At 39.7% G+C, this 24,902-nt stretch overlaps 1 protein-coding gene across 3 annotated transcripts in view; it reads left to right on the top strand.

Moving 5' to 3' along the window:
* The window catches only part of Bbs9 (Bardet-Biedl syndrome 9), a 405,148-nt gene that overhangs the window by 142,165 nt on the left and 238,081 nt on the right, over window positions 1–24,902 (top strand). For all 3 annotated transcript variants that reach the window (XM_048446631.3, XM_048446632.3, XM_048446634.3), the window contains one exon: window positions 18,344–18,522. In XM_048446631.3, coding sequence (XP_048302588.3) covers window positions 18,344–18,522 — 179 coding nt within the window. The remainder of the gene's footprint in view (window positions 1–18,343; window positions 18,523–24,902) is intronic.

Genomic DNA, 24,902 nt, shown 5'->3' with positions numbered 1-24,902 from the left:
GGTCAGGGGTATTTTAAATAGTTGGAAATTAAATATGGGCGAATTTTCAGTACCAATACTGAAAGATCTGGATAAATCCAGACCCCTCTAGCAGAAAAAATAGAGCCAAAAATCTAAGCAGGGAGAGAAGAATAAAAAATCTAGATTAGCCAGTTCAGTGACTCTCTTTCAGGAACTAACTGAATATAAAGTTAGATTTTAATCTTGAGAAACAGGGAATTACCCCCTTGTGATTATCACTGGTAATTTCGAAATTTTTCAATGATCGCTGGTATTTTCGGAATTTTATGGTTTCTTCCCTTAAGTACCCCTTCTCCTAGCTACTCGGGGTTGAACTCTCTACCCCTGCATGGGAAATGAGTTTCAGCCCCAGTGCACTGGTCCCTGTCCTGTCAATAAATCTCGTGTGATTGCAGCAAGGATAGTCTCTCATGAGTTCCTGAAGGGTCGTGTTATCCTGAGACTTGAGTGAGAGTCTCCCCACTCCAGAGGTCTTTCAATACTATCCTATATGTTTCTCCATTTTATTATTTTTATTCACATCTTTTTATTCTTTACTGTATTTCTAAATTCTCACGTCTCTACCCTGGTGAGAGGTATTTTTGTCGAGGCTGGTCCCCAGCAACAGATCAAATTCATTTTATATTATTATCATTGAAATCTTCATAGTCTTTCTATTATTCAAAACAAAAAGATGGGAAGAAGAGAAGCAAAGAAAAGGAACATTTTTGTAACTTTAAAATTTTTTTATAGTGATTAATCTGTCTTAGAGTAAAAACAATCAACTGTTTTTCTTTTGATTCTAATCTGAAAAGGTTTGTGTATTGAATCCTGTCAGCCAGATATTTGAATTATTAGGTTGATTCTGCAGGGTGGAAAGCATCTCAAGCATTTTCATTTCTTGAAAGGTTATGTTGTGAAAATTTATTTTGTAAGAGTAGACATGTAAACATCATGTGCCTCTGCTATTACCTAGAATCCAATAAGAGATCGCTTTGCCAAAGGTCGCCATGGTGGGAGCTGTTTCCACAGTCATCTCCATAGTTGTCTGCTTCATATTTCCAGCATCAAAAAGTCCCCTCAAATTCTATCTTCATGTGACTCTAGCATGATGTGTCATAGAAGAAGCATAAAGTACTTTGACAGACAATTGAGATAGCAAATTTTATAAGCAATCTATTGCATGAATGGATATTTGCAGGGAAACAGTCCCTGTGAGCAATGTCTGAGGAGTTCTAAAGCTGTGCAGTGGGAGGTCCTGTCCTAGACGTCATAATTAAAGCAGACACTGCGGATTGCTCTGTCACCTTAGCACTCATCTTGAAGCATGCATTTAGGTGCGTGCATGCAGTAACAAAATTAAGATTTTTCTGTTTTTAAAAAGTCGTTATTGGATAAGAAGTGGTGCAGTGTTTTGAAGTCTTTTGAACCCAGAGGGTGTTTACAGTCTGTAGTAGTAGCAGCAGCAGATGTAATTAGCAGCCATAAAGAAAGCCATTTCTATTCCTTGCCTAGAAGGGTAATGCTTTATGTGTTTTTTTTTATATTCATGGCTTGTCATAAATCGTGTAGAATTTAAAATAATCCTTGCTAGTTGTCAAACATGCTCTAAAAATGTCCTCCTTAGTATATTTTTTGCTTTAGCAAATATTTGTTTTATAGAAATTTCTTAGTTTTAAAGACAGACAGACATTGCAAGTATCCTGTATCAAAAAATGTTAGCAACTCAGGTTATGTTTAAATGCATTTGGATGATTTATTTATTGCTGAATGTGATTATAAAGTAGTAAGTTTTATAGAAGTCTATAAATTAAGGTAGCATTGTGATAATAGAACTATCCATTCTATTTTGTTTGTCTTGAATTTTGTAGCAAATTGTTACTTTATAATGTCCAAAATTCAAGTTCTAAAATAAACCAGTTGCAGGATATTGTTAGCAGGTATACAAAGTGACCTCACTTTAAGAGTGAAAACTCAAAATCAGGTGAAATAAGTGACCTGCGTCTTTGAGAGTGTCCATGTAAGCAGACAGGAAGGATTGAAGATGCACAAGCACATATATGCACGCCTGTCATCTTCTGTGTGGTGAAAAATAGGTGCTGGTTTGTGTTCTCAGGATTTTGGGAATCTGGGTGACCGATAACCTCCAAGAGCCCCCACTATTTAGAAGTAGAGCAGTACAGTAGTGTGCTACCCAAAACTGTGGAATGAAGTTAGCAAAGATTTGATTTGGAAGCTTTGGCCAAGGAATGGTCTGTGCTGTTCCCTCCCAGTCCGCTGAGGCAAGCTGATCTTAAGCTTCCAGCCTGAGCCCTTCCTTTTTCTGTGTCTCTCGAAGAGGCAGCTTCTGTCTCTCCCTTCTCCCCATTTCTCTCCTTCTACCTTCTCTCTCTCCTTTTTTTTCTCTCTCTCTGCTCTTCCCCCTTCTCCCCTTCCCTTCCATAACCCACTACATAAATACCCACTTTCTCTACATGGCGTGCCTGTCACTTCCTGTTTGGGACCCTTCAAGGCCTGCTGTGGTCTCGGGACCCACTGCCTGCTTCCTGCCTACTCAGGGACCTGCGGTGTGTTCTCATGGCCTGCTGCCTGTTGCAGAAGGAGCGAGGGCCTGTTTTTCATCGCAGTTAGCTTACACCCGAAATAATCAAACAGAAACTGTATTCATTTAAACACTGCCTGGCCCATTAGCTCTAACTTCTTATTGGCTAATTCTTACATCTTAATTTAACCCATTTCCATTAATCTGTGTATTGCCACATAACTGTAGCTTACCAGCAAGATTCTAACCAGCGTCCGTCCCAGGAAGGAGATCCATGGTGTTCTCTGTCTCTGCTTTTCTTCCTCCCAGAATTCAGTTCTGTCTCCTCACCTACCTAAGTTCTGCCCTATCAGGCCAAGCAGTTTCTTTCTTAATTAACCAATGAAAGCAACACACTAACAGATGGACTTCCTACACTAGCTGCTCACTGCTGCCACTCGGGGACCTGCAGCATTTTATTTCAACCATTACAGCAGCGTTCTCTGCTCTTCTATGGGGAGATAGTGTAGAATTAAAGAATAGGCTCATTCTCCAAAGGGAACTGGGAAAGCAAATTTCCAGGTTTATTTTTTTAGTGGTTATCCTAACTTTCAGGCAATAGAGTAGATCAATGGTGAACATCACTGAGTTTTTAAAGCTATTCAGCTGGTTTGTACTCAAGAATTTTTATTGTTAAGATTTATCATAAGATTAGATACTAAAATTTTGATATTTGACATTTTATGAATATGGAGCTATAGAAAAACACGTGCTGAGGCCGGAAGATTTCTAGTGGAGCCTGGTGACATCAGCGTGCAGCAAACCCCATCTTTGTTCAAAGGATTTTGATTTTCAAATGGGAATTGTCACAGGCTCCCATTTCAGGGCCTGATGTGAGCTGATGGGCATTTACAGATGATTACGTTTGTGAACTATGACCTAACTGTGCTCTTGCCTTGATCAAGTGCTCCCAGCATGCAAGATCTGCCAGAGTCGGGCTGCACATTAGTGCTTTTATCTCTCACTGAGTAGTCTCCTCACTTTGGTATTGTTCAAAAGCTGTTCAGATTTTTCTTCTAAAAAATGTCTATGTGCTAACATCTTTGTGACTTAAAAATAGTTTTCTGATATTCTTTTTTTCAATAGAATGTAATAAAAATTGCAAGACATACATTTTCCCATGTGACATATTAAAAATGCTTTAAATTTGAAAAGAATAGCATAGTCCATAGACATTTGCACTTTTATTGAATTAACTCTCATGCAAAAGGAAGTTTCTTGCCAATGTCTTAACATCATCCCAATTACAGTTTGGTTTGTGTTCACGTAAACCCCCTCCCAGTGCCTCTCTGACTGAAAAACCTTTCTTCTGTCCAGCTCTTTCACTCTTACTTGACATCCAAACCCTCCGTGGAGCTTTTCTCAATTCTCAGGGTTAACCTTTTATGAGGCTTTTAAATGTTGTTTCATTTTGTCTGCTCATTATGTTACTTCACATATGGTGTTTTTGAAATATATATTTTATTGTTTCTATTATGTTTGTGTGGGTATGTGTGCATGTGACTGTGGATGCTAATGAAAGCCAGAGGCATTGGACCCCTCTGCTGAAGTTACCAGAGGTTGTCAATCACTTGATGTGAGTACTGCAAACTGAACTTAGTCCTCAATAAGAGTAGTATGTTCTCTTAACCACTGAGCCAAATAGATTGCAGAATCTAAGCACTCTGCAAGCTGAGGCAGGGGGGGATCTTGAGTTGGAGCTATCCTGGGCTTGTTGTAGAAAGCTGCTAGTTCATTCCTGGCTGTTCAGCCCCAAAATAACCACACAGAAACTGTATTAATTAAATACATTAGCTCTAGCTTTTTATTGGCTAACGCTTACATCTTAATTTAACCCATTTCTATTAATCTGTGTATTGCCACGAGGTTGTGGCCTACCAGCAAGGTTCCAGCTTGTTTGTTCCCAGCAGTGGCTACATACCATCTCTCTGACTCCACCTTCTTTCTCCCAGCATTCAGTTTAGTTTTCCCCACCTAGCTCTACTCTGCCCTGTCAGGCCAAATAGTTGCTTTATTCATTAACCAATAAAAGCAACAGATATACAGAAGGACTTCCTACATCATGGGCTGTTTATGAGATTGTTCAAAAAACAAAATAAAAACTATACCAGAACAGAATAGGATATAAGCATTTTTATCCTTCTAATACTATAGTATAATATGTTGTTTTTAAAAGAAATTTAAAATCTATTAGTTCTACTTTTGAAATGGGATCTTGTTATTTATAGCTTTCATTTATCCAGTTATATAGCTCATGGTGGCCTCAGACTCACTCCTTTTGCCTCATATATTTGCACAATACTGGTATTATGTTGTATACCTCCACACCTACCATGGTGTTAATTAAAAAATACTATTTTGAACTAATATCTTGTAGCTACATAGTGCTTACTGGGCAAGTGAAGAGTAGGGGAATGATAATCTTTGTTTTCAGGCATGATATAGAAACAGGGAGAATGAGCAAATGCGTGGTTTCTCTTCACTTGAACCTTCCAGTGACCTTCCTATTGTGGAGTATAATCTACAGTACTTGCCAGATATTCAAAGCTCTTGTATTATAGCACAAATAATAAAAACCCAGAGAGAGATATAGGGGTTAAATCTGAATTTCAGAGAAGCAGAACAGTAAGTCACTAGAGAGACCTTTTACTTCTACCAATGCTTAGACCAAAGGAGTGGTCCTCAGCCTGCCTAGACTGCACTGTGTCTCCACCAAACCTCAAACTCCACACTCAGTGAGTTCCTGTCTTTATCCTTCACTTTTCTTCCTTCACCCAGCCATATAGCTCCTGTCTCTACTTCTCTAGTACTGTGATTAAAGGTGTGTGACTCCCAAACACTAGGAGTGTGAGCCATTACCACCTGGATCTGTTTCTGGCTCGATCTTGTGTAGCCTAGGGTAGCCTTGAACTCACAGAGATCGGTCTGCCTGTCTCTCAAATCCTGGGATTAAAGGCATGTGCCCCCCACTTCCTGGCCTCTGGTGGCTTAGCTTTGCACTCTGATCTTTAGGCAAGCTTTATTTATTAAAATACAGTAAAATATCACTACATTGTATACATTTCTTTTTCTAACGTTGCTAGTTTTCCATCTTCATCCCGTTAGAGAAAAGCTGATAGCAGCGTATATACTCCGGCCATTGCATTCTTCTGCAGTAACTCCCACCCTGACTCCTGTGCACATCACATCTGTTCTCTTGGGTCTAACTTGACTGTTCTATTTAATTTTAGTTTTAGCTCTTTATATGGAGTCTATAAAGATCAGGTAGATTTTGGAATTTCAGGTCTCTTTACTTAGCCTCAGAGCTAAGATTGTATCATATGATTCACTTTTGACCCAGCTTGATTCTTGATTTACATGCATAATTTTTCTCCACAGCACATGTCACAGTTGAATGCACAATATGTTTATTAAGTAATTAATTGTTTTTTTTCTTTTTTTTCCTTTTGTAATTTTATTAAATTATAAAAGTTTCCATTTACGCCCCTCTTCCCAACACCCTCCCACTCCCCAATTAATTGTTTTTTGCTTATTGCTTTTCTCCCCTCCTTAGAGTCTTTGTGCCTTTTCTTCCCTGATATTCTCACTGTGGAACTGTGCCTGCCATGGTTTTGTTACTCGATAGATACTCATTGAGTGACTTGTTCTGGCTCTTGGTAAGACTGCTTTCTCTGAACATGCCACACTCTGGAGAGCTCTGTCTGGTACCATACTCCTTCCTCCTCTAGTCTTCTGTGTAGGGTGGGTTCTCTCCCTCCCTGTCGGAGTTTGACGGTCTTCTCTTGTGTTTCCATAGACTCCCTTGACCACATGTCTGTACCACCACTGTTCCCTCAGGGCTTCGATAGGGACACACAGAGCAGTTTGTATCTCAGCCTCTAGAATGATATCTGGACATAGGTGCTGGTTGATTTTTACAGCAGTGAAAGAAATCATAGTGAGTCAAACCTTCTAAACTCATTCTGTGTCCGAAGTAAAAAATGGCCTCTTTTAAGAGTGACATCATTTTTTTTTCTAGTTAGAAATTTCTTGTTTAGTCTGCAAATATAAATTAGTCGGATTTAATAGCCTTATGTAGACTGTAGTGAGTCTAATAAAAGAACAGGTTTGTCTTGAGTCTTGATGCAAAGAAATGTCCTTACTACAAAGGAATTTTGTTCGGTTCCATTTATGACCCTGTAATTTCTACAATTTTTTGACTACTTGTTTTTGCAGAGTTCATGCTACTGTGATGTCTTTGGAAACTGGCCTTGGTTCCTCCAGTTTGTGTGTTCATTTCCTGGGCATTCTAATTACCACACCCTCCCTTAAATAGCCCACATTCTTGATTATTAAGAGTAATGGTGGGTAGCAATAATAACTGAGTGTCATTTACCAAGCCTCAAATTGCACCTTAAAAATCATTAAAATTTTTCCTTCCTTGGAAGTCAGCCTGGAAGAGCAAGGAAAAACACCTTAGGAAATTTAGATTCTAACTTTGCTTCCTCCCAGCATAACACTTCTGTATTCAGCGTGAGCTGTGTGCATCAGACTACAGTAATAGGAAGCCTTTTCTGAGAAGTGGTTATGTAGAAAAGGACCAACAGAGCATCATTGTTTCTAAAAATTGAAAGCGTAACTCCTTGACACATACTTCAAAAATTATTGCAGTGGTTTTTCTTAATGTCAGACCTATTTTTGTAAAGCAGTGAGTGAGTGTGTTGGAAAAAGTAGGGGTAGACCAGATGGCTCAGTGGTAAAGCTCTTGTCTTGTGGGCCTCATTTCCTTAGTTCACTCCCCAAAACCTTTGTGAAGGAAAGAAAAGAACTCCCTCCTTAAGTTGTCCTCTGACTTCTTCATGTATATCATGTATATCATGTATATCATGGTGCTCACAGGCCCAACCCCATACTACATCATACAAAAATAGTAGTATTAGTACATCGATAAGCGAGATCGTTAAGTATCTTGGTGGTAAGATATAGAGTCCTTTGTGTGCATGTTCAGGAATGATCTATTTGGATCATAAGATAGTTCAATTAGTACTTGATGAATCTTCAGGCTGCTTTTATAAGTGGCTCTACCAGGTTATACTCCCTCTGGGAGTGAGTCGAGGTTTCTGTTTCCCTTGATAGCATGTAATTATGAATGTAATTGCATAATGTAATGTGTCCGTGGGGGTCCCTGTAAATGCTGGAGCTGGCAGAGGGATGATTCACCTGAGGCAAGAAGGAAATCTGGTTCAACACAACTTAGCTTCTTTTGGCTCAAACTTCTAGAGTCTGACTTGGAGTTTATTTCTGACATATTTAAGCATAGCATAACTTTGGAAAGAAGTTTGCTTGCAACAGTTATCACACAAAGCTTAAGACATGACCACATTGAAGCTCCTTTGCAAAGTACATGTCTTTTGCAAAGTACCTATGACTTCTTCCATAAGAATGAATTCTTACGGAATGCATGAGAAACATTGCTCAGGATAAGGGTCTAGGAAGGGACCCTTAATTGTAGACTGTTTTGCAAAGTACACAGCACCTCTTTCATAAGAATTGATTCTATTGACTGAGAAACAATATTCAGGAGTCTGGGATAAACATAATAGTCTGGGGTGTTCAGGTGAGGCCTGGCCCTACAGACAGCAAAAGATCACCAGGCTTCTCAGTGGAAATGCGGTGTAAATTCCTTCCACTGATGAGAAAAGCCTGCCAGTCTAACTTTCCTGGTTTCTGCAGTGCTGTCTGGGAGCATGAGGACCCCAGGCTTTCTACGGTTGTCTCTTGTTTTTTATTGATGGCCTCTGACAGGGTTGAGGTGGTGTGAATCTGGACTTACCCAGGAGGACAGCCTCTGAGGCATTTAATTACATTCATTGATGTTGGGAGACTTGCCAACTATGGGTAGCTGAATTTGGGATCCTCCCCTGTGTAAGAGTGGAGAAACAACCTTGAGCACTAGCCTGCTCATATTAAGTCATCGCTCTGTGCTCTTGATGGTAGGTATGACCACTTCCTTCAGTTTTCTACTGCCTTACCCACAGTGATGGACTGTAACCTGGAATTATTAGCCAAGTAAACCTTTTCTCCCTTAAGTTGCTTTGCTCAGGAGAATTATTGCAGCAAGAAAGGAAAGTAAAACAAGAACTTCTAAAGTTGTTTTAATTTTATTTTTACTGATGACTAAAGATAGTGACTGAAGATTTCCAACATCAGGCATGGTTTCTGTATTGTTGAGCATGCCTCCAATTCAATCAGACAGCTGTTGGTTAGTACCAAGGTTTCCATGCCACTGTGCAACACCAGTCCACCCTTAGGACATGGCCATGCTGATTGTTTCGTGATTCATAGGCAACAGATCTAGGTAGGATGTTTGGTTATTTCCCTCCCTTGGAAGTTCCTCCCTAGCCTGAGATTACCGTACACCTTGATTTTTTTTTTTGGCTGAGTTGTCTTGATCTCTCATTAGTTTTTATATGTAATATGAGGTGTTACATATGTATGTGTATGTGTATGTATATGTGTATGTATAATATATATGTATGTATGTGTGTGTGTGTGTGTATGTCTATCTGTCCTAATACCACTTTGTAAATTAAATGTGGGTAGAGTCATACTTCTTGGAGCCTTGAAGAGTCTTGTGAAGGAGTTGGATTTTATTCTGTGTGCCAGTGGAGGACTATAGACTGATGTAAACATTCTGCCTTCCATGCTGGGCAGGTACAATAGGCACGAAGATAGAGTTAATACCAAAGATGTGAGGAGAAAACTACCCATCCAAATCATCATGACCAAATTAATTAAAGCAAACAATTAATTAAAGCAAGCTTTTTGACTCTTGTACATGGGTTACCTCCCCCTGAAGGTGGAGTTCAAGAGGTCAAGATTGGATGTGAGGAAGACAAGGCTTTTCTAGTTCAGGGGCAGGAGGCTTCCACATGGGGGATTTGGTGGGCAGAATAGGTGGGGTTATAGGAGCAGAACAGAAGCATAACAAGTGAGCCCTCCAGAAACAAAGACGTGGATGCCGAGTGGGCATAGCAAGGTAGTCTTAGCAACAGGCAGTCACAGCAAGGTAACCTTCAGAAACAAAGGTAGATTGCAGAGGGTTAGAAACAACTTTTGAAACAAAGGCATGATTGCCATTCCTGGAACAGGCAGTAGGGAACCATTTATAGTCAAGGTTACAGGTGGGGCATAGCCCAATCCTTGAAAATCAGAGGTTTATCATAAACAGGAATGAACCTAGTTTGTCTTTACTATAAGATGACTTTTAAGCCTAAGAGGAAGGCAGGCTGGTTCTTCAATAACATCAGAGCGACTGAATAGTAGCTGCTACTTAGGGAAGAGATACGTACGCTTATTCCAGGTGTGTAATAGTGGATTTGGTGAAAACTTAGACTTTAGACATACCAAAAGTACTGTTAGCAGTATTTGCTGGTGGAATGTGCTATGGTTTGTATTCAGAAGGTTTATGTGCTCGTGTCCAGACTATGTTATAGGTCTTCCTGGAGGTTCACAAGCTATGTCAAGTACTGAGATTGAGTTGGTTCCCTGGGGCTAGGATCCAGGCTTGCCTCTGTCCTTCTTCCGGGGTTTGGCTAATCTGTTTATAAAAAGAGTCTGTGTAATCTGAGGTCTGTCTTTTGAACTGTTTGTGAAGCCTTGGTTAACTCCTTCACACAAGGCTACAGGACCTACTGAGCCATAGTATCTGCCAGATGGTGCTACAATTGCCATTTAAAATAAAAACATGGTTTCCCTTCTACCTTGGCTAATTTTTTTTTATATAGGGCAAGGATTGGATCTTGTTCTTCTTGTTTCTGTTGTATAGTGGATATTTAATATGTGTGTTTTAAATGAATGGTAATAGACTCAATACTATTCGTATGCCCAGCCAGTCCTCTAGGCTGAGGTTTGCTCACAGCGGATGGCTGTGATGAGGACTTCCTTATAGTATGTGCTGATTTCCTGGGGTGCTGCAAAAATCCGGGTTTAAAGGTTTTTTTTTTTTTTTTTTTTTTTTTTTTTGCTATGTCTTACTTTATATAGTAATAAAACCTAGCTGCTGGCAAACAGATAGTGTGTTTTACATAAAACGGTTCTGGAGAACAGCCAGAACCCATGTGCATTCTTTTTGTTTTTAAAAATGATTAATCATTTGTGTGTTGTAGCAAGTGAAGGAAGCTGTTTGTTTGCCCTATTGTGAACAGAGTGCTCGTTCTCTGGTGTTGTCCTCCGTACAGTACCTTTGTAAGCCTGAGGGGGGAGAAAGGCTTTGAAGGTGTTCACTCGCTAAGTAGCTGATTCCAGTCCAGTTTCTGACAGTGGGAAAGAGAGCTTATTTTTACTTGAAAAGAAATAAAAATTTTCCTCAAAATTTGTTTATAACTATAAACACACCAGAATAAATTATGACCACTAGGTAGATATGGTTGTCATCCTGTTAGCAGTTAGGCCTTTCAAAATCATCTGTGTTTTATTCACAATTTATAGCCAGCGTTCATGTTTTGGCTCTCAGTAATCTCTTCTCACTATTCTTATGGGTTTGTTTGCAGTGCTCAGGTTAGAATCCAGAGGCCCACATACCTTAGGAACCTGTTTTCCGTTGTTCTACACCACTAGAAGACACAGCTGGGTAGCTCTTCAGCATGGATTGTCCGTGTTTGAACCCATTTCACCCTTATCCTCTGGGTTGTTTTTAAATTTTCTTACTAACTATAGAAGCAGATTACTGTGTATTACAGTGGAATTTCTCAGGTTTAGATACATATTTCTAAGATGTTCTCTGCAAAGATTTTAACAAAAATTTAAAAGTCAAAAGTAGTGAAAAATCAGCTTTATTCTCAGCAAAAGATCTGTTGTGTTATATAGTCTCTGACAACAGGAATCCTTATCGAACATAACCTCACACAAGTGTTTACAGAGGTGACCATACTTAGACGACAAGCCAAAATATACATTTCTTTTATTTTGAACTTTTCTCATCTACTTACTGCCTGTATTCTTAAAATAAACTTAAAACCTATTTCCTTGCTATGAGTGTATGTGTGTGCATATGCTTTTGCTGAGGTAGGGTGTCTCTCATTTCTGTTGCTATGACGTGTGCTCCAGACTGGTTTCTTTCACTCCCTCCGAATCCTCCGGGATGGTGGATGCACAGCAGCACCTGAGGCTGCTGTCTGGGGTCCCAGGTGGAACCCAGGTGGTCAGGCATACATAGCAAGTGCTTCAGCTCCCTGAGCCCTCTCCCAACCCTGACTTTTAAGTCTGTACTGTCTTCATTTTCTTGATTTTTTTTCCTGTTGAGATATAATCTTACTGTTTTGTAAGAGTTCTTTTTATGTGTTAAGTTCTACATATAATTTTTTGTTTGTTTTTTGAGACAGAGTTTCTCTGTATAAGAGCCCTAGCTGTCCTGGAACTTACTCTGTAGACCAGGCTGGCCTTGAACTCACAGAGATCCACCTGCCTCTGCCTCCTGAATGCTAGGATTAAAGGTGTGTCCACTGTGAGTGCCTATAAAATTGTTTTAATAGTTCAAAAGTAATTTAATAATTGAACAGCATGCAAGTTTCAACCTAAAATTTAACATTTTTAGGTTGGCTGTAGTTGTTTTTCAAAATTGACTGTCTGTGTGTATCTGTGTTTGTTCGTGTGAGACTGGGTCTCACTGTGTCACTTGCTTGGTTTGACTCCTGCTGTGTAGACAGATCTGGGCTCACACAGCAATCCCACGCCTCCGCGTCTACTGTGTCGGCAGTGGTGGGAGTCTAAGCGTGCCCATCACACGCGGCTGTTAAACATGCAGCAACTCTAAATTTTTATGTGACTTCATTTAGAGATTCTTTAGTTTCTAGCCTACTGTTTCCTTCCAGCAAATGCTCCTCCCATCTCAAAGGAAGATAAATATTTTTATAGTCTCATATTTTAAAATTTAATGTTAAAATCCATCTGGAGTTTGAGTTTAATGCACTTTGAGGGCAGGGATTGTCTATGGAACGAGGGACTCATTTTCAGATTCTTGAACTCAATTCTTGTTTGGTTTCATGTTCTATGGCTAATGTCACAGAGTGATTGATTATCCCAGGGATGTCGCATCTCTGACCCGACCCTTCATTAAGTCCACTAACATGCTGATTTGCATCAAGAAATAATTTTGTCAGTGTTAATGCTACTTTTCAGTTGGAAGTAATTGGGCATGCAGTGTTGCATTTACCTTCTGGCCCCTTTCAGCCTGCAGTTCTATCATTCAGAGGTCCCGCTCTTGTCACCTATGTGGACCATATTGTTATGTAAAATACCCATCAAGTAGAAATAGAAAAAACACATTGTTTGATAAGTTTTATAGTTATTGGAATTAATGTTAGAAATCATATGTGCAAATGCAAATATATAATTTTTTCATTGTATAAAATTGCCAAATTATTATATTTAATTTAGTAATTGTGTATGCCTGGGTCAAAGTCTTTGCCTAATGTAGGTATTTTATGCAGAAATTCTACTGATGAACACTAGAATTTTAAAACTTGCCTTTACATCTTTTTGAAATAAAGTAATGATAAATGAATTTATTTACAGCTTAAAGTTCTCTTATTTGATCTAAATTATATCCAGTGTTTCTTATGGGATTTAATAAAAGGTAAATCACCCTAGTAGCTACTGGACTTTCTTTAGATATCAATATATTCTGCTGGTATAGTTCTTCTCCTGTTTTAATATCAATCGTAAGTAAAGAATAAATTTTGAGAAGCTAAAGAAATATATATATCCTTCATTTTCTAACTCAGAAACTCAATAGTTTTCTAAATAATTCTCTTATATCTAAGTTGGCAACTGCTTTCTATTTAAACGTTGGAACAAACTGGTTTATTTTTCTATACATCAACACTTTTTTTTTGAAATTTGCTGAATTTCAGAACATATTTAATTACCAGTATTGGAATGTGAGAGAAACTTTAAACTATCCTATGTAACGTGTAATACATTTGAATAAGGAGGAATGCCTTTCTCATGCCTTGCCAGCTCTCCTGCTTTGTGGGCGCTGGGAGGTTAAGAGTGAGCGGGGAGTGGCTATTTGAATTCTGAGAAGGATGGTTTCTGCCTTGTCTTAGGGCGCCAGCCAACAACTGGCCTTTCAACATCAGGAAAGCCTTGAGGACTCAGGTTTCTGGACCTTCAGGGGCTTGAGTAAAGGAGAGTAGAAATCACTACGTGGAGTAGAATGAGACTTATCCCTCAGGACATGCTTTGCGGCTGTAAGTTAGGATTTTGTCAACCTTTTAGGTGGCTTCAGTGTCCTGTCAGGAAAGACACAGCCCCATAGGCACCATGGGTTTCCATACTTCACTTTAGGAGACTAATTCATTTTGTGAGGCGGATGAAAGAAGTGATTCCTGCAAATGGATTTTGAGGAGTACCATTTCTCACCATCTTCTTTAGAGATGAGCAACTTTGGGAGGACTTCTTGGGGTTGGCTGGGCTCTAGAGCAGCAGTGTTAGAACCCAGGCTCTCCTGGTCTCAGCTCCACTGTCACTTAGCACCAGGGTAGCTCTTACTGCTGTGAAGCCATGTCACAGCATGTCACAGGGTCTGTGGCACTCACTGTAACGGGCCCCAGAGGAGGTACAGCGTGTACAGGGTGTAGGGATGTTGTAGATTGTGTTGATTGTTTTTGTCTTTTAGAGACAATCTCACTATGTAGCCCAAGTTGGTCTGGAATTCAAATTTCTCTCACCTCAACTTTTTGAGTGCTGGATTATAGGTACTCACCCTCACATCTAGCTGGATTGTTGTGTTTCTGGTCAGTAGTGAGTGATTGCTGGGGTCATTTTATGGGAAAGACTGATGTTCTCAACCCAGTTGAGCTTTTACATTAGCAGCATGACTGTTTGCAATGATACAGCCCTGGAGAGATTTAAAAATATTTCTTCTGAGTTTAGTAGATCTCCCTGTCTCTCTGTCTCTGTCTGTCGGTCTGTCTCTCTGTCTGTCTCCCCTTCTGATTAATAGCTCTGTCCTTAAGAACAGGTACAACCACTGGGACCCAGCTCAGGGATGGATGTGGCTGGTGAAAGGGCCAGAGTGGAGTGGGCATCGCGGGGGAGTACAATACTGAAAATGCTTATCAATGGTTTTTATTTGGTGGTGTTGAGACGTGCTGCACAGGCTGTCCTCCAACCTGACTTGTAGCTGGGGATGACCTTGAACACCTGAAGCTCTTGCCTCCACCTTGCAAGTCTTGGAATTGTAGGAGTGCCAGCCACCACATGCAGCTTAACAAATATAATACAAGACTGTCCAAATCTCTAAATCACAGTTCTGTTGATAAATCTACCAACTTATGAGATGATTCGTTTCTTCCAAACATTGAGTCCAACATGTGGATTCCTCTTATTTGGATAACTTAATAAACTATAGCTAGGATTTCTTAAAAAAAAAACAGGTTTAACCAATTGATAAATCTCCAATGTAACCCCTATGTGTAAGGCTCGGGGGTGATTATGGAACAGGGCCTGGAATATTCTAAGAGCCAGAGAGTCAGGATTCCTGCTACTAGATAGTGTTTTGTAGCATAAACAGGGAGAATGCACCCATGAATTCCAACATATAGTTGCCTAACCAAGACCTATATAATGGAAACACCAGTTGACACACCAGTGTGGATGGGGTCATACCCTGGCAAAAAGATACCAATGGTTACTAAGAGCGGGAGGATCAATCTCTTAAAGAGACAAGCTCTCTGATAAGCAATCCAACCCCAAGAGGTCAGTCCTGAACACATGTGTTACTCACATGTACAGATGAGTAACACTAAAAGAACTCAAGAGGGTGTGTGTGTGTGTGTGTGTGTGTGTGTGTAACAATAATAATTGAAGAGGTCATGAATTTGAGAAGAAGTGTGGGGGTCATGGGAACTATTGCAGTGGGTGATGGAGGGTAGAAATGATATAAATATAGGACTAATGTATGAAATTCTAAAGAAAGATAAAAAATTAAATCAAGAAAAAACAGTGGCAAATAGTGTCAAAACAACTGGTGTTCTAGAGAGATGTCTCAGTGGTTAAGGACACTGGTTGTTCTTCCAGAAGACCTGGGTTTGATTTCCGGTACCCATGTGGTGTCTCAGAACCATCTAAGTTCAGGTCCAGGGGATCCAGCTCCCTTTTCTGTTCTCCAAAGGCAACAGGTATGTTCATGGTACATAGACATATGTGCAGGCAAAACACTCATACACATAAAATAATAATAATAATAATAACAATACTCAAAATAGCTTGGTACTGGCGCAAACCGGACGTATAGGTCAGCAGAATAGAGCAGAGACTCACACAGCTATAGCCGCTTGGATTTTGACAGAGATGCTAAAAATACCCATTGGAGAAAAGCATGCTTCTTCAAACGTGTCATTGGAAAAATGGGATATCCGTGTGTAGAATGAAAATAGAACCCCATGTCTCACTCTGTGTAAAGGTCAACTCCTGGTGAGTTAAAGATGTTAACAGAAGACTAGAAAGTAGGAAAAACAGCTCAAGATAGAGGAATGGGCAAGAACTTTCTTGTTAAAACTCCAGTCATTCAGGAACAAGCCCCAAAAATGACAAATGGGATCTCATGAAATTAAAAAGTTTCTGTATGTCAAAGAAAACAACTGAGTGAAGAGACAGATTACATGATAGGAGAAAATCTTTACTAGCTATATATCTGACAGAGGAAAATGTCTAGAACATACAAAGAACTGAAACAAAGCGAAACTAAATAATCACATCAATAAAGAGGCTAATAAAATGAACAGATGGTTCTCAAAATATGAAATATAAATGTTCAATACATATTTCCACTTCATTACTTCAGAATGCAAACCAAAATTACTTAGATTCCATCCTACCCTAGTCAGAACAGTAGTTATTAAGAAAACATAACAAATGCTGACAAACGTGTAGACAACAAGGAACCCCATGTGCTGCTGGTAGGAAGGCAAACTAGTCTACTACTACGGATATTGGTTTGGTGGCTTCTCAATAAAGTAAAGACATATTTACCACATGACTTGACTTACCGAAGGATTCCAAGCCAGTGAGCTGCAGAGACATTGGCACCAGTGTTATTGTCACACTGTTTACAACAGCTAACTTCTGGAGCCACATGCATGTTCAACAGCAGGAGAACGTAAACGCAGACATGGTGACCCATGTACAACAGAGCTTTTCCAGCTGAGAAGGACGTCATGTCACTTGCAGGAAAACTGTTGCAAGAGCAAGGCAAACTAGAGTAAGTGAATTGTCTTAAGAGACAATTGTATGTCTTCTCATTTACCATTCCTAGATTTTATATAAATACATAAAATCTGGTGTGCATATGTGTTATGAAAATAGGAAGAAAATTATCTATGGGAACAAACGGGAGCTAACAGGAGAGGGGCAGGGAGCAAGCAGATGGTTGAGGATATCAGGAGACATATGCCCCACATACAGCAAATATGTATGAACATTTAAAACAACAAAAAAGGCAAAATATTTTGTTAGATCATAGGCCAGTGTATTAACATATAGCAAAACCTAAAACAATTCATATAACACCAAATGATTTAGGACAATGTTGAATTTTTTTTCTATGAATACCAAGGACTAAGCAAATTCAGTATTTCTTTTGACTGCTTTTTATGGTATATTAAGAGAAATGTGTAATTTTAATTTCTAAACATTTCGTAGTAAAATCGACCAGAATGTATATATTGCAGGTAAGTTTTAGAGAGAACCAGAGATAACGGAACCTGAGAAGAAGTGAAAATTGCCTTCTTCTGTTCTTTGCTGCTATTATAGATTTCCAAAGACTGAGTGCTTTAGTTAGGAAGGAAAAGAATTTGACTTATGCTATAGAGATTCAGGAGTCCGAGACTTGGGGTGAAGTTTCAGGACATGGAAGACAAGAAAGGGAAGGAGGAAGAGAGAGAAGGAGGGAGGAAGAGAGACTGACAGGGGAGCCCCTTTTCTCTAAGATCTTTCATAATCAGTGTTAATTTGTGAGGTGAAACACTCATGTCCTAGTGACTTGTTTGAGGGTCACGTTCAAACAAGTGGAAACAGACAGCGAGGAAAAGGAATTATAAGAATCAGAATAGTGATGGAGAAAGATCTAGTGCACAGGGCAGTGACCTTTTCTGTCTAGGAATGGGGAGAGAGGAAAGGAACAAATCAGACAACCCCTTGGGTAGGAGTGTGTGTTAAGGAAGCCTTGAGGGGCCCCATGTGGAAAGAATTAGTTGTAAGAATCCAGAGGAGGAAGAGAGGAGGAGATAACATATCTATCTTCAAGACTTCTTATCAGTTCTCCAGTGACTTTGTTGTGGCTGTCCCAGCCTTGAAGTCACTTCACAGCTGTCCTGGCCTTGGGGGTACTTCATGGCTGTCCTGGCCTTGGGGTCATGCCTTATCTCTTCTCTCCAGCTAGTCTCAAGTCTTGCTCCATTGTTGCAAGTGGAATTCCCATACTGGATATGATAGCAACGAGTGGCCCCTGTATTGCGGATTAAGATCAATATCCAGTATGAGACTACCATGTAATTAGATTCCCTTGATAGTCAGTATAGTACATTTTAATGTTTATTCCACTTCTGTAATATATCTTAACACTGGGCGTACATCTGTAAATGTAGATGCTGTTTGAAACATTAAAATTGAGTCTTTGAAACTCAATCCTTATACTTATTTTTTATTGGTATGCAAAGCTGAATGTCCTCTGTCAAGGCTGATATCTAAGCATGTCTCATGTTCTCTTGCACCTTCCAGTGACTTGAAGGGAGTGATAGTGACCCTCAGTGATGACGGCCACCTGCAGTGCTCATATCTGGGGACAGACCCCTCTCTGTTCCAAGCTCCAAAAGTTGAATCAAGAGAACTCAACTACGATGAACTTGATGTGGAGCTGAAAGAGCTCCAGAGGATCATCAAGGATGTAAAGTCACAAGGTATCCCTTTTGTAGTTTTTATTGGATAATTTTAATGTTAATTATAGAATTTGCCTTATGTTGTATATGGTATTGTTTTATAAATATTAGTTAAATTTCTCTCCCAGGCTTAGTTCAAGAGACTTTGAATAAAGCATTGCTCTTTAGCACACAAGGTCCTTGTGTTGACTTTGTATATGCGGCTGCTGGAAACTAGTCCTGAAGCTAATGTTTGTTAATGTGTTCCAGGGACAGCTCTATCTAGACTGGAAGTATTTTGCTTTCGTAGCAAAGGCAAAGTAGTTCTTAGTGGTTTTAGGCTGTGAGATGAACGCTGAAGCTTATAGTCAATTATTAACTAACAGTATCCTTGGTTTCACTTGCTTCTTTGAAAAGAAATCCAAGTAGTACATGAATTGCCACTTTGTTACTCAAAATGTAGTAATTTGCAGCTTAGATGGTGTAATTTATGCTTGGAGTTAATTAGCCGTCCAAATGGAGTGTAGCCTGGGATACTCTGATTTCTAATGACGCAGGGACTGGTGATATTTCCAGTTCCCAAGTTTTGAGTAACTCAATGTTATTTTATGTCGGGACTCACAAGGGTGTAATTTTATTGTAAATTAAAAGGAGAAACAAAACACCAATCCTGCAGCTCGTGTTGGACATGTGAAAATCATTACTTTAAGTTCCCCTTTCAGGGTCAGGGAAAAGTGTTTTCTTAATGAGAAAAAATATGGACCGTTTTCACATAAAAGAAACGTTAAAACAAGTAGGAATAATAAAAGAAACGGAGCATCAAAAGCCAAGCAAAGCAACAGAGCCAATCTTAATCCTGGTCCATTTGCTTCACTAGGTTTATGTATTTTTTGATCTCTATTGCCAGGATTATATTCCTCTGACTTTTAGGAATTGAGATGATATATTAAAATAGGAATATTAAAAGTAAAGATGTTATACTTTGGCTTCACACGTTCTTATAGAACGTTTTCAGAGTAAACCATTGAAGTGGAGATGTTTAAAGGGACTTGTCAGCACTGCCCCTTCAGGTGGGAGCAGAAGAGAATGGATGCACAGGCTGCAATACGCAGATTTAAGTTCTCAGTCTTGATACTGGTGTTTTGGAGGATGAGTGGAATTACAGCTTTTGTCATTTTAGGGTGTAATTGGGAAAGATTATTATATATTCATATATACAAAACATGAAGTTTCTCAAGTTCATTAAATAATGTGAGTTTTTCTCAAAATTTTTGTCTTGTGATTTTTGCAATGGCTAATGTTAGTTTAATTAACATGAATTATATAAATTGTTCAAGAAATCCCTTATAGCCAATCATTATCTCCTGGTAGTCTTAATGATGCCCTTAAACAAAAAGGCTTTGATACTTTGTTTGCCATTTCCTTGGTCCTTTTGAAGATCTTGAAGTACTTGTATTAAATATAGAATTTTAATTTTTTGATAATTTCACACACGAGTCCTTCATTTATATCGGTTTCTACTCTTCTTTTTCACCATCCAACTATTCCCACACTCTTCCACTCTTCAAATCCATGACCTTTTCTCCTTTCAATGTTATTGTTACTGCACGTACATACACAGGCACACACACACAGGCACACACACACAGGCATACACACACAGGCACACACACATACACACACACAGGCACACACACACACACACAGGCACACACACACACACAGGCACACACACACACACACACGCACACACACAGGCACACACACACACAGGCACACACATATGTGTATAAATACAGCCTGCCAAAGCCCATTTAGTATTGTTCTTATGCTTTTGTGCATAGGGCTGACTTCTTGGGATTAGGTCACCCATCACAGGGCGTGTCCCTGGAGAGGACCGATTCTCTCAGCAGCCTTTGATTGACTGGAGCTCTTTATCTGGGGGCGGGCCTCGTGAGATTTTCCTAGTTATGTTGACATGTTATCAGTTGGTATCTGTGCAATCCTGTTTAGGGAACTGTTGTTTAGACTTCTTGGGTACAGCTTCCCTGAGGTATGCTAAAGACACTGTCCAGCAGCAGACATCTCAGCCCTCTGCTTCCTACAGTTGAAACTTCTCTTCCACAGTTCCCCGCTTAGCTTTAGGGGTTGAGGTGCAGACATAGCAGTTGGCATCGGGCTCACGGTAGTTGTTTTCTGCATTTTTCCCAGTTGTGGATTTCTGTGATGGTCTCTGCTACAAAAAAGGAAGCTTCTTTGATGACTGAAAGTTACGCTTATTTGTGATTTAGGGATATGGTTTTGGACGCAGTTAGAAATAATACTATCTTAGCAAGGTGGCCGTCATAGGCTCTCCCTTCGGCTCCATGACATCACCAGCCTTAGGGAGTTGCCCAGGTTTACAGCTCCAGGCACAATTGCCTCCTATTGAGCACACCTTCAGTCCAAGTGTTTGGCTCTTGGCTCTAGGTGCCACATTGCACTCCCGGGGACATCTTGCTGCACTGACCCTTGTGGTTTGTAAGCCTCACAGCTAGGAAGGACTGTTGATTATTGTTTATCTTGGCCACTTGTGTAGCACCTTAAGACACAATAAGAGTTAGTCCTCCTGGAGGAGGCTTCCAGATAGTTCCAGCTCGATTATTCTTCATCTTGTGTCTGACATATGTGATGTCTTCATCACTAAGAAATAGTGTCTTACTTTCAAGTTCTGGAAGGGAGCCCAAGGCCATGGTGGTAACCTTTTTCTGTCTTCACACTTTCAAACTCCCACAGCTCAGGAGAGGCTTCCCACGCCTGGCATGGCTTTTTGCTAGCCTGTCTGCAGTTCCTGCGTTCAGCATCATCACCACAATTGGTCTGACTTCATCCAAACTATATATACATGCATGCACACATTTACATTCATTACATGTTCATTTTCATGTCAGGATAAAGCAATAGCTTTTTCAAATATCCTTAGTATTATTTACCACCCCACAGTGCCCACCTTTCTAACCTGGTTGAATCATCACTTCCACTTCCCCACCTCCCCCTGACAGCACCTGCATCCTCTGTTTCCTCTCTAGAGCTGGCCACTGTCTGCCGTGATGCCTTTTATTTTATGGTTACCGTGGCTACTCTAGATTATAATACTTAAGTTAGGAATGCAACCACAGACTTTGATGAAAGTTAATTTTTTATATAACCTCAGCATTCTGTTAATGTTTGAACTTCTCTGTACTTTTGTGCTACCATTGTTTGGTTTTATTTCGAAAAAAAGAAACAAAGAGAAAGTTTTTGAAAAAATTTGTTTGCTTTATTTTATTTCCAGACGTAAAGAATACTTAATATTCTGTTCCTTTGTGAAAGTTTGATATCCCTGTTTACCTAACTACTTTTAATGATAGGAAATGACATATTATTTCATTATAGATCATGAAAAGTCAGGATACTGAAGTTCTGGCTGACCTCATTATTCATTTTAATGATACTTTTGTACAGTGGCATTTTAAAAAATAAATTTGTTAAATAAATATTTATAAATGAAAAAATTGTTTCATACAATGTATTTTTGTTACAGTTTTCTCTCCCCCATCTCCTCCCACATCCCCTCCTAATCTCTACCCACCCAACTCCATGCCTTCTTTCTCTTTCTCATTATAAAAAAAAACCAAATAGTCAAATACAAAAGCCAGCAAACCATAATGAAAAAACAAAAATAAAGCAAAGAAAAAAATATAAGAATCACACACACATATACACACTCTGAAACCCATGAAAACACAGAATTGGAAACTGTAATATACAAGAAAAATTCCAGTAAAAGATGCCCAAACAAAGAAATACGAGACAAAAATTCTACAATACTTTTGAGTTCATTTTGTACTGACTGTCTTCAGCTAGGCGTGGGGTCTGCCCTTAAGTTTATATACCCAGTGAGCCTCCATTGGAGAAAACTATTTCCTTTGCAAGTGGTTGTCAGTTGAACACAGCTTCTTGGTTAGGGCTGGGAGCTTGTGTCTACTTCCCCCTCTTGGTGTTGGGACTTCATCTGGCTTGGACTCGTGTGGCCCCTCTTCATGCTACCACAGTCTCTGTGAATTCATATGTGTGTCCATCATGTTGTGTCTGGAAGACACTGTTCCCTTGGCATCCTCCGTCCTCTCTGGCGCTATGCTCACCCTGCCTCCTCTTCTGCATTCCTCCCTGAGCTCTGATGGTAGGGGTTTAATGAAAGCATCCTTTAACTTAAAGAACGTGCATTGTTTTACAGGCTGCATTCCATACTTAAAGCTTTATCTAAAAAGGGGTTGCAGTAAAGCCTAAAGCTAATGGAAAGGAGATATTTTGTTGCACACATGGTGTATATGTCTACTGTAATAAAATTTTTGAAGCTGATTTTATGTGTGTAACTTACATCAGGAATATATATTACAAGCATGGAATTATAGCAATATTTTCTATGCATGTGGTGAAACTTTTAAAATTCAGAGTGCTAGTGTGAATTCTGCCAAGTGTTTCCATGAGGAAGAGTCACCAATGTCTTTCAGTGGGAACTTTCAAGAGATGGAGTTTCCGTATGACATTAGCACCTGATCACACAATCTTTACCTAGTGTACCCGTGAAGCACTGGGTGTGGCATGTACAAGAGGCACCAACAGTGTGCTTTCAGTCAAGTAGAGTGCAAACAGACATGGGCAAGACAAATATGTCTGTATGCCATTTGGAATATGTGTGGGCCGGCTTACTTGATGTTATCTCTGAGGGCTAGGAACAGTTGTACTTTGTTCATTCCCGGTTGTGTGTGGGTCAATGGAACAGAGTGCCGGAATACAGCAGCTCAGATAGCAGAGAGAGGTTTGTTTGTTTCTCATGGAAAGGAAGCCAGGTAGTCGGCCGTACAGGGTTGGCGCCACAGTTCTTCAGGAATTTTGATCCTTCTATTCCAGATCATGTCTTGGTTCAGGAATGCTTCTGGAACCTCTGCCTCACATCTGCAGCCAAGTCAGCCCCCAAAGGAGCTTTCCTGGAAGCAACACCCTGAGCAGCTTTTATCTCAATGGCTCTTCCAATCTGCAAAACAGGCCGGCCAGTTTAGTGGGGTTTGCTGGCGGCTACTCTGGACAAAATTGAACTTCTTTAGTGAAGAAGCGAAGACTGTTTCTTAAATGGCCAACAGATTGCCCTTTAGATTCTTATTAGGTCTAGAATGTCCTTTCCAGACTTTGCTGTAATGACAGAGCCACCTCATGGTGTTTAGGACATCCTCCCGTGAGACACCTGAGTTGGCCACGTCTCCCTTGTGCCCTTCTATTCTCAATCCTCCATCCTCAATGAATGGATCTTCCCTTTTAGAAATCCTGGGAGCCACAGGTGCTCCAGGCATTGTGTGCAGATAGAATTTCCAGACAAAAAGGCCGTTCTTCAGAATCCCCCTTTTAGGGAGACACAGCTTTCATAAAAGCATGTCTCCCCTGTCCAGCCCCAATACCATTGGTGAGGATTTTAAGAGCTGTGTTCGCATCCAAAACAACTACCATGATTAAATTTAACCCTGGAGCCAGGAGAGGAATCTTTTTCTGTATGAAGTTGAACACTGCCACAACAATAGTGCTTGGCCACAAAGAGAAATGAGGGAAGAGTGGATGTTAGCTTGTCAAGTCAATTATCTGATATGTGTGCACTTGTATGTACATATATCTATTACTTAATATACATTATTTAAGCACATATATGTGTGAATATACATAAATATGTATGCATCTTATTTATGTATATAAATATTATTTGTTTCTTATTTAGAATAACTTGCTTTTTGTAATATTTCTTTGTGCAACATAAACATTTAAAATTAGGGCAATAGTTTGAATTTCTGTTCTTACAAAAGGCTTTCAGCTAAGCATTTATGAAGGAAAGTTTTATTTAGTTAACAGTTGTAAGAGATTCAAGGGCATGAATCCAAGCCAGGTTTGTGTTTAGTAGTACTTCAGAAAAATTGCATGGTAGGGCAGAAGTATGTGTGAGGGAAAATGTACATTATAAACCAGGGACACAGGAAGAAGGCGGGGCGAGGTCTGTCCTGTTCATAACAAGCCTCTGTGAGAACTAACTGGGGTCATAGGAATGATGCATCCGTTTCTTCTGAGGGCAGTGCCCTCAGTAACAGAAGGATCTCCTACCCTTAAAGATCCTGCCACTCCTTAACACTGTAGAACCTGAGACCAAGTTTCAAAGAGATGGACTTTGAGGGACACAGTCAACCCTAGCTAAATCATATGTATGTGTTTGAGGTATGTGTATGTGGTATATGTATGTGTTTGTGGTATATTATATGTGTATTAGTATATGTATATATGTGTGTGGGGTATCTGTATGTGTATATGGTATTTGTAAAATAGTTCAGACTTTGGCTACAAGCTTTATTGAGTTTTGAGTATTT

This window comes from Myodes glareolus, chromosome 4 (assembly GCF_982192425.1).
Source record: "Myodes glareolus chromosome 4, mMyoGla1.1, whole genome shotgun sequence".
Lineage (NCBI taxonomy): Eukaryota > Metazoa > Chordata > Mammalia > Rodentia > Cricetidae > Myodes > Myodes glareolus.
The sequence above is the reverse complement of the archived record's forward strand: the minus strand, read 5'-3'. Positions and strand labels throughout refer to the sequence as shown.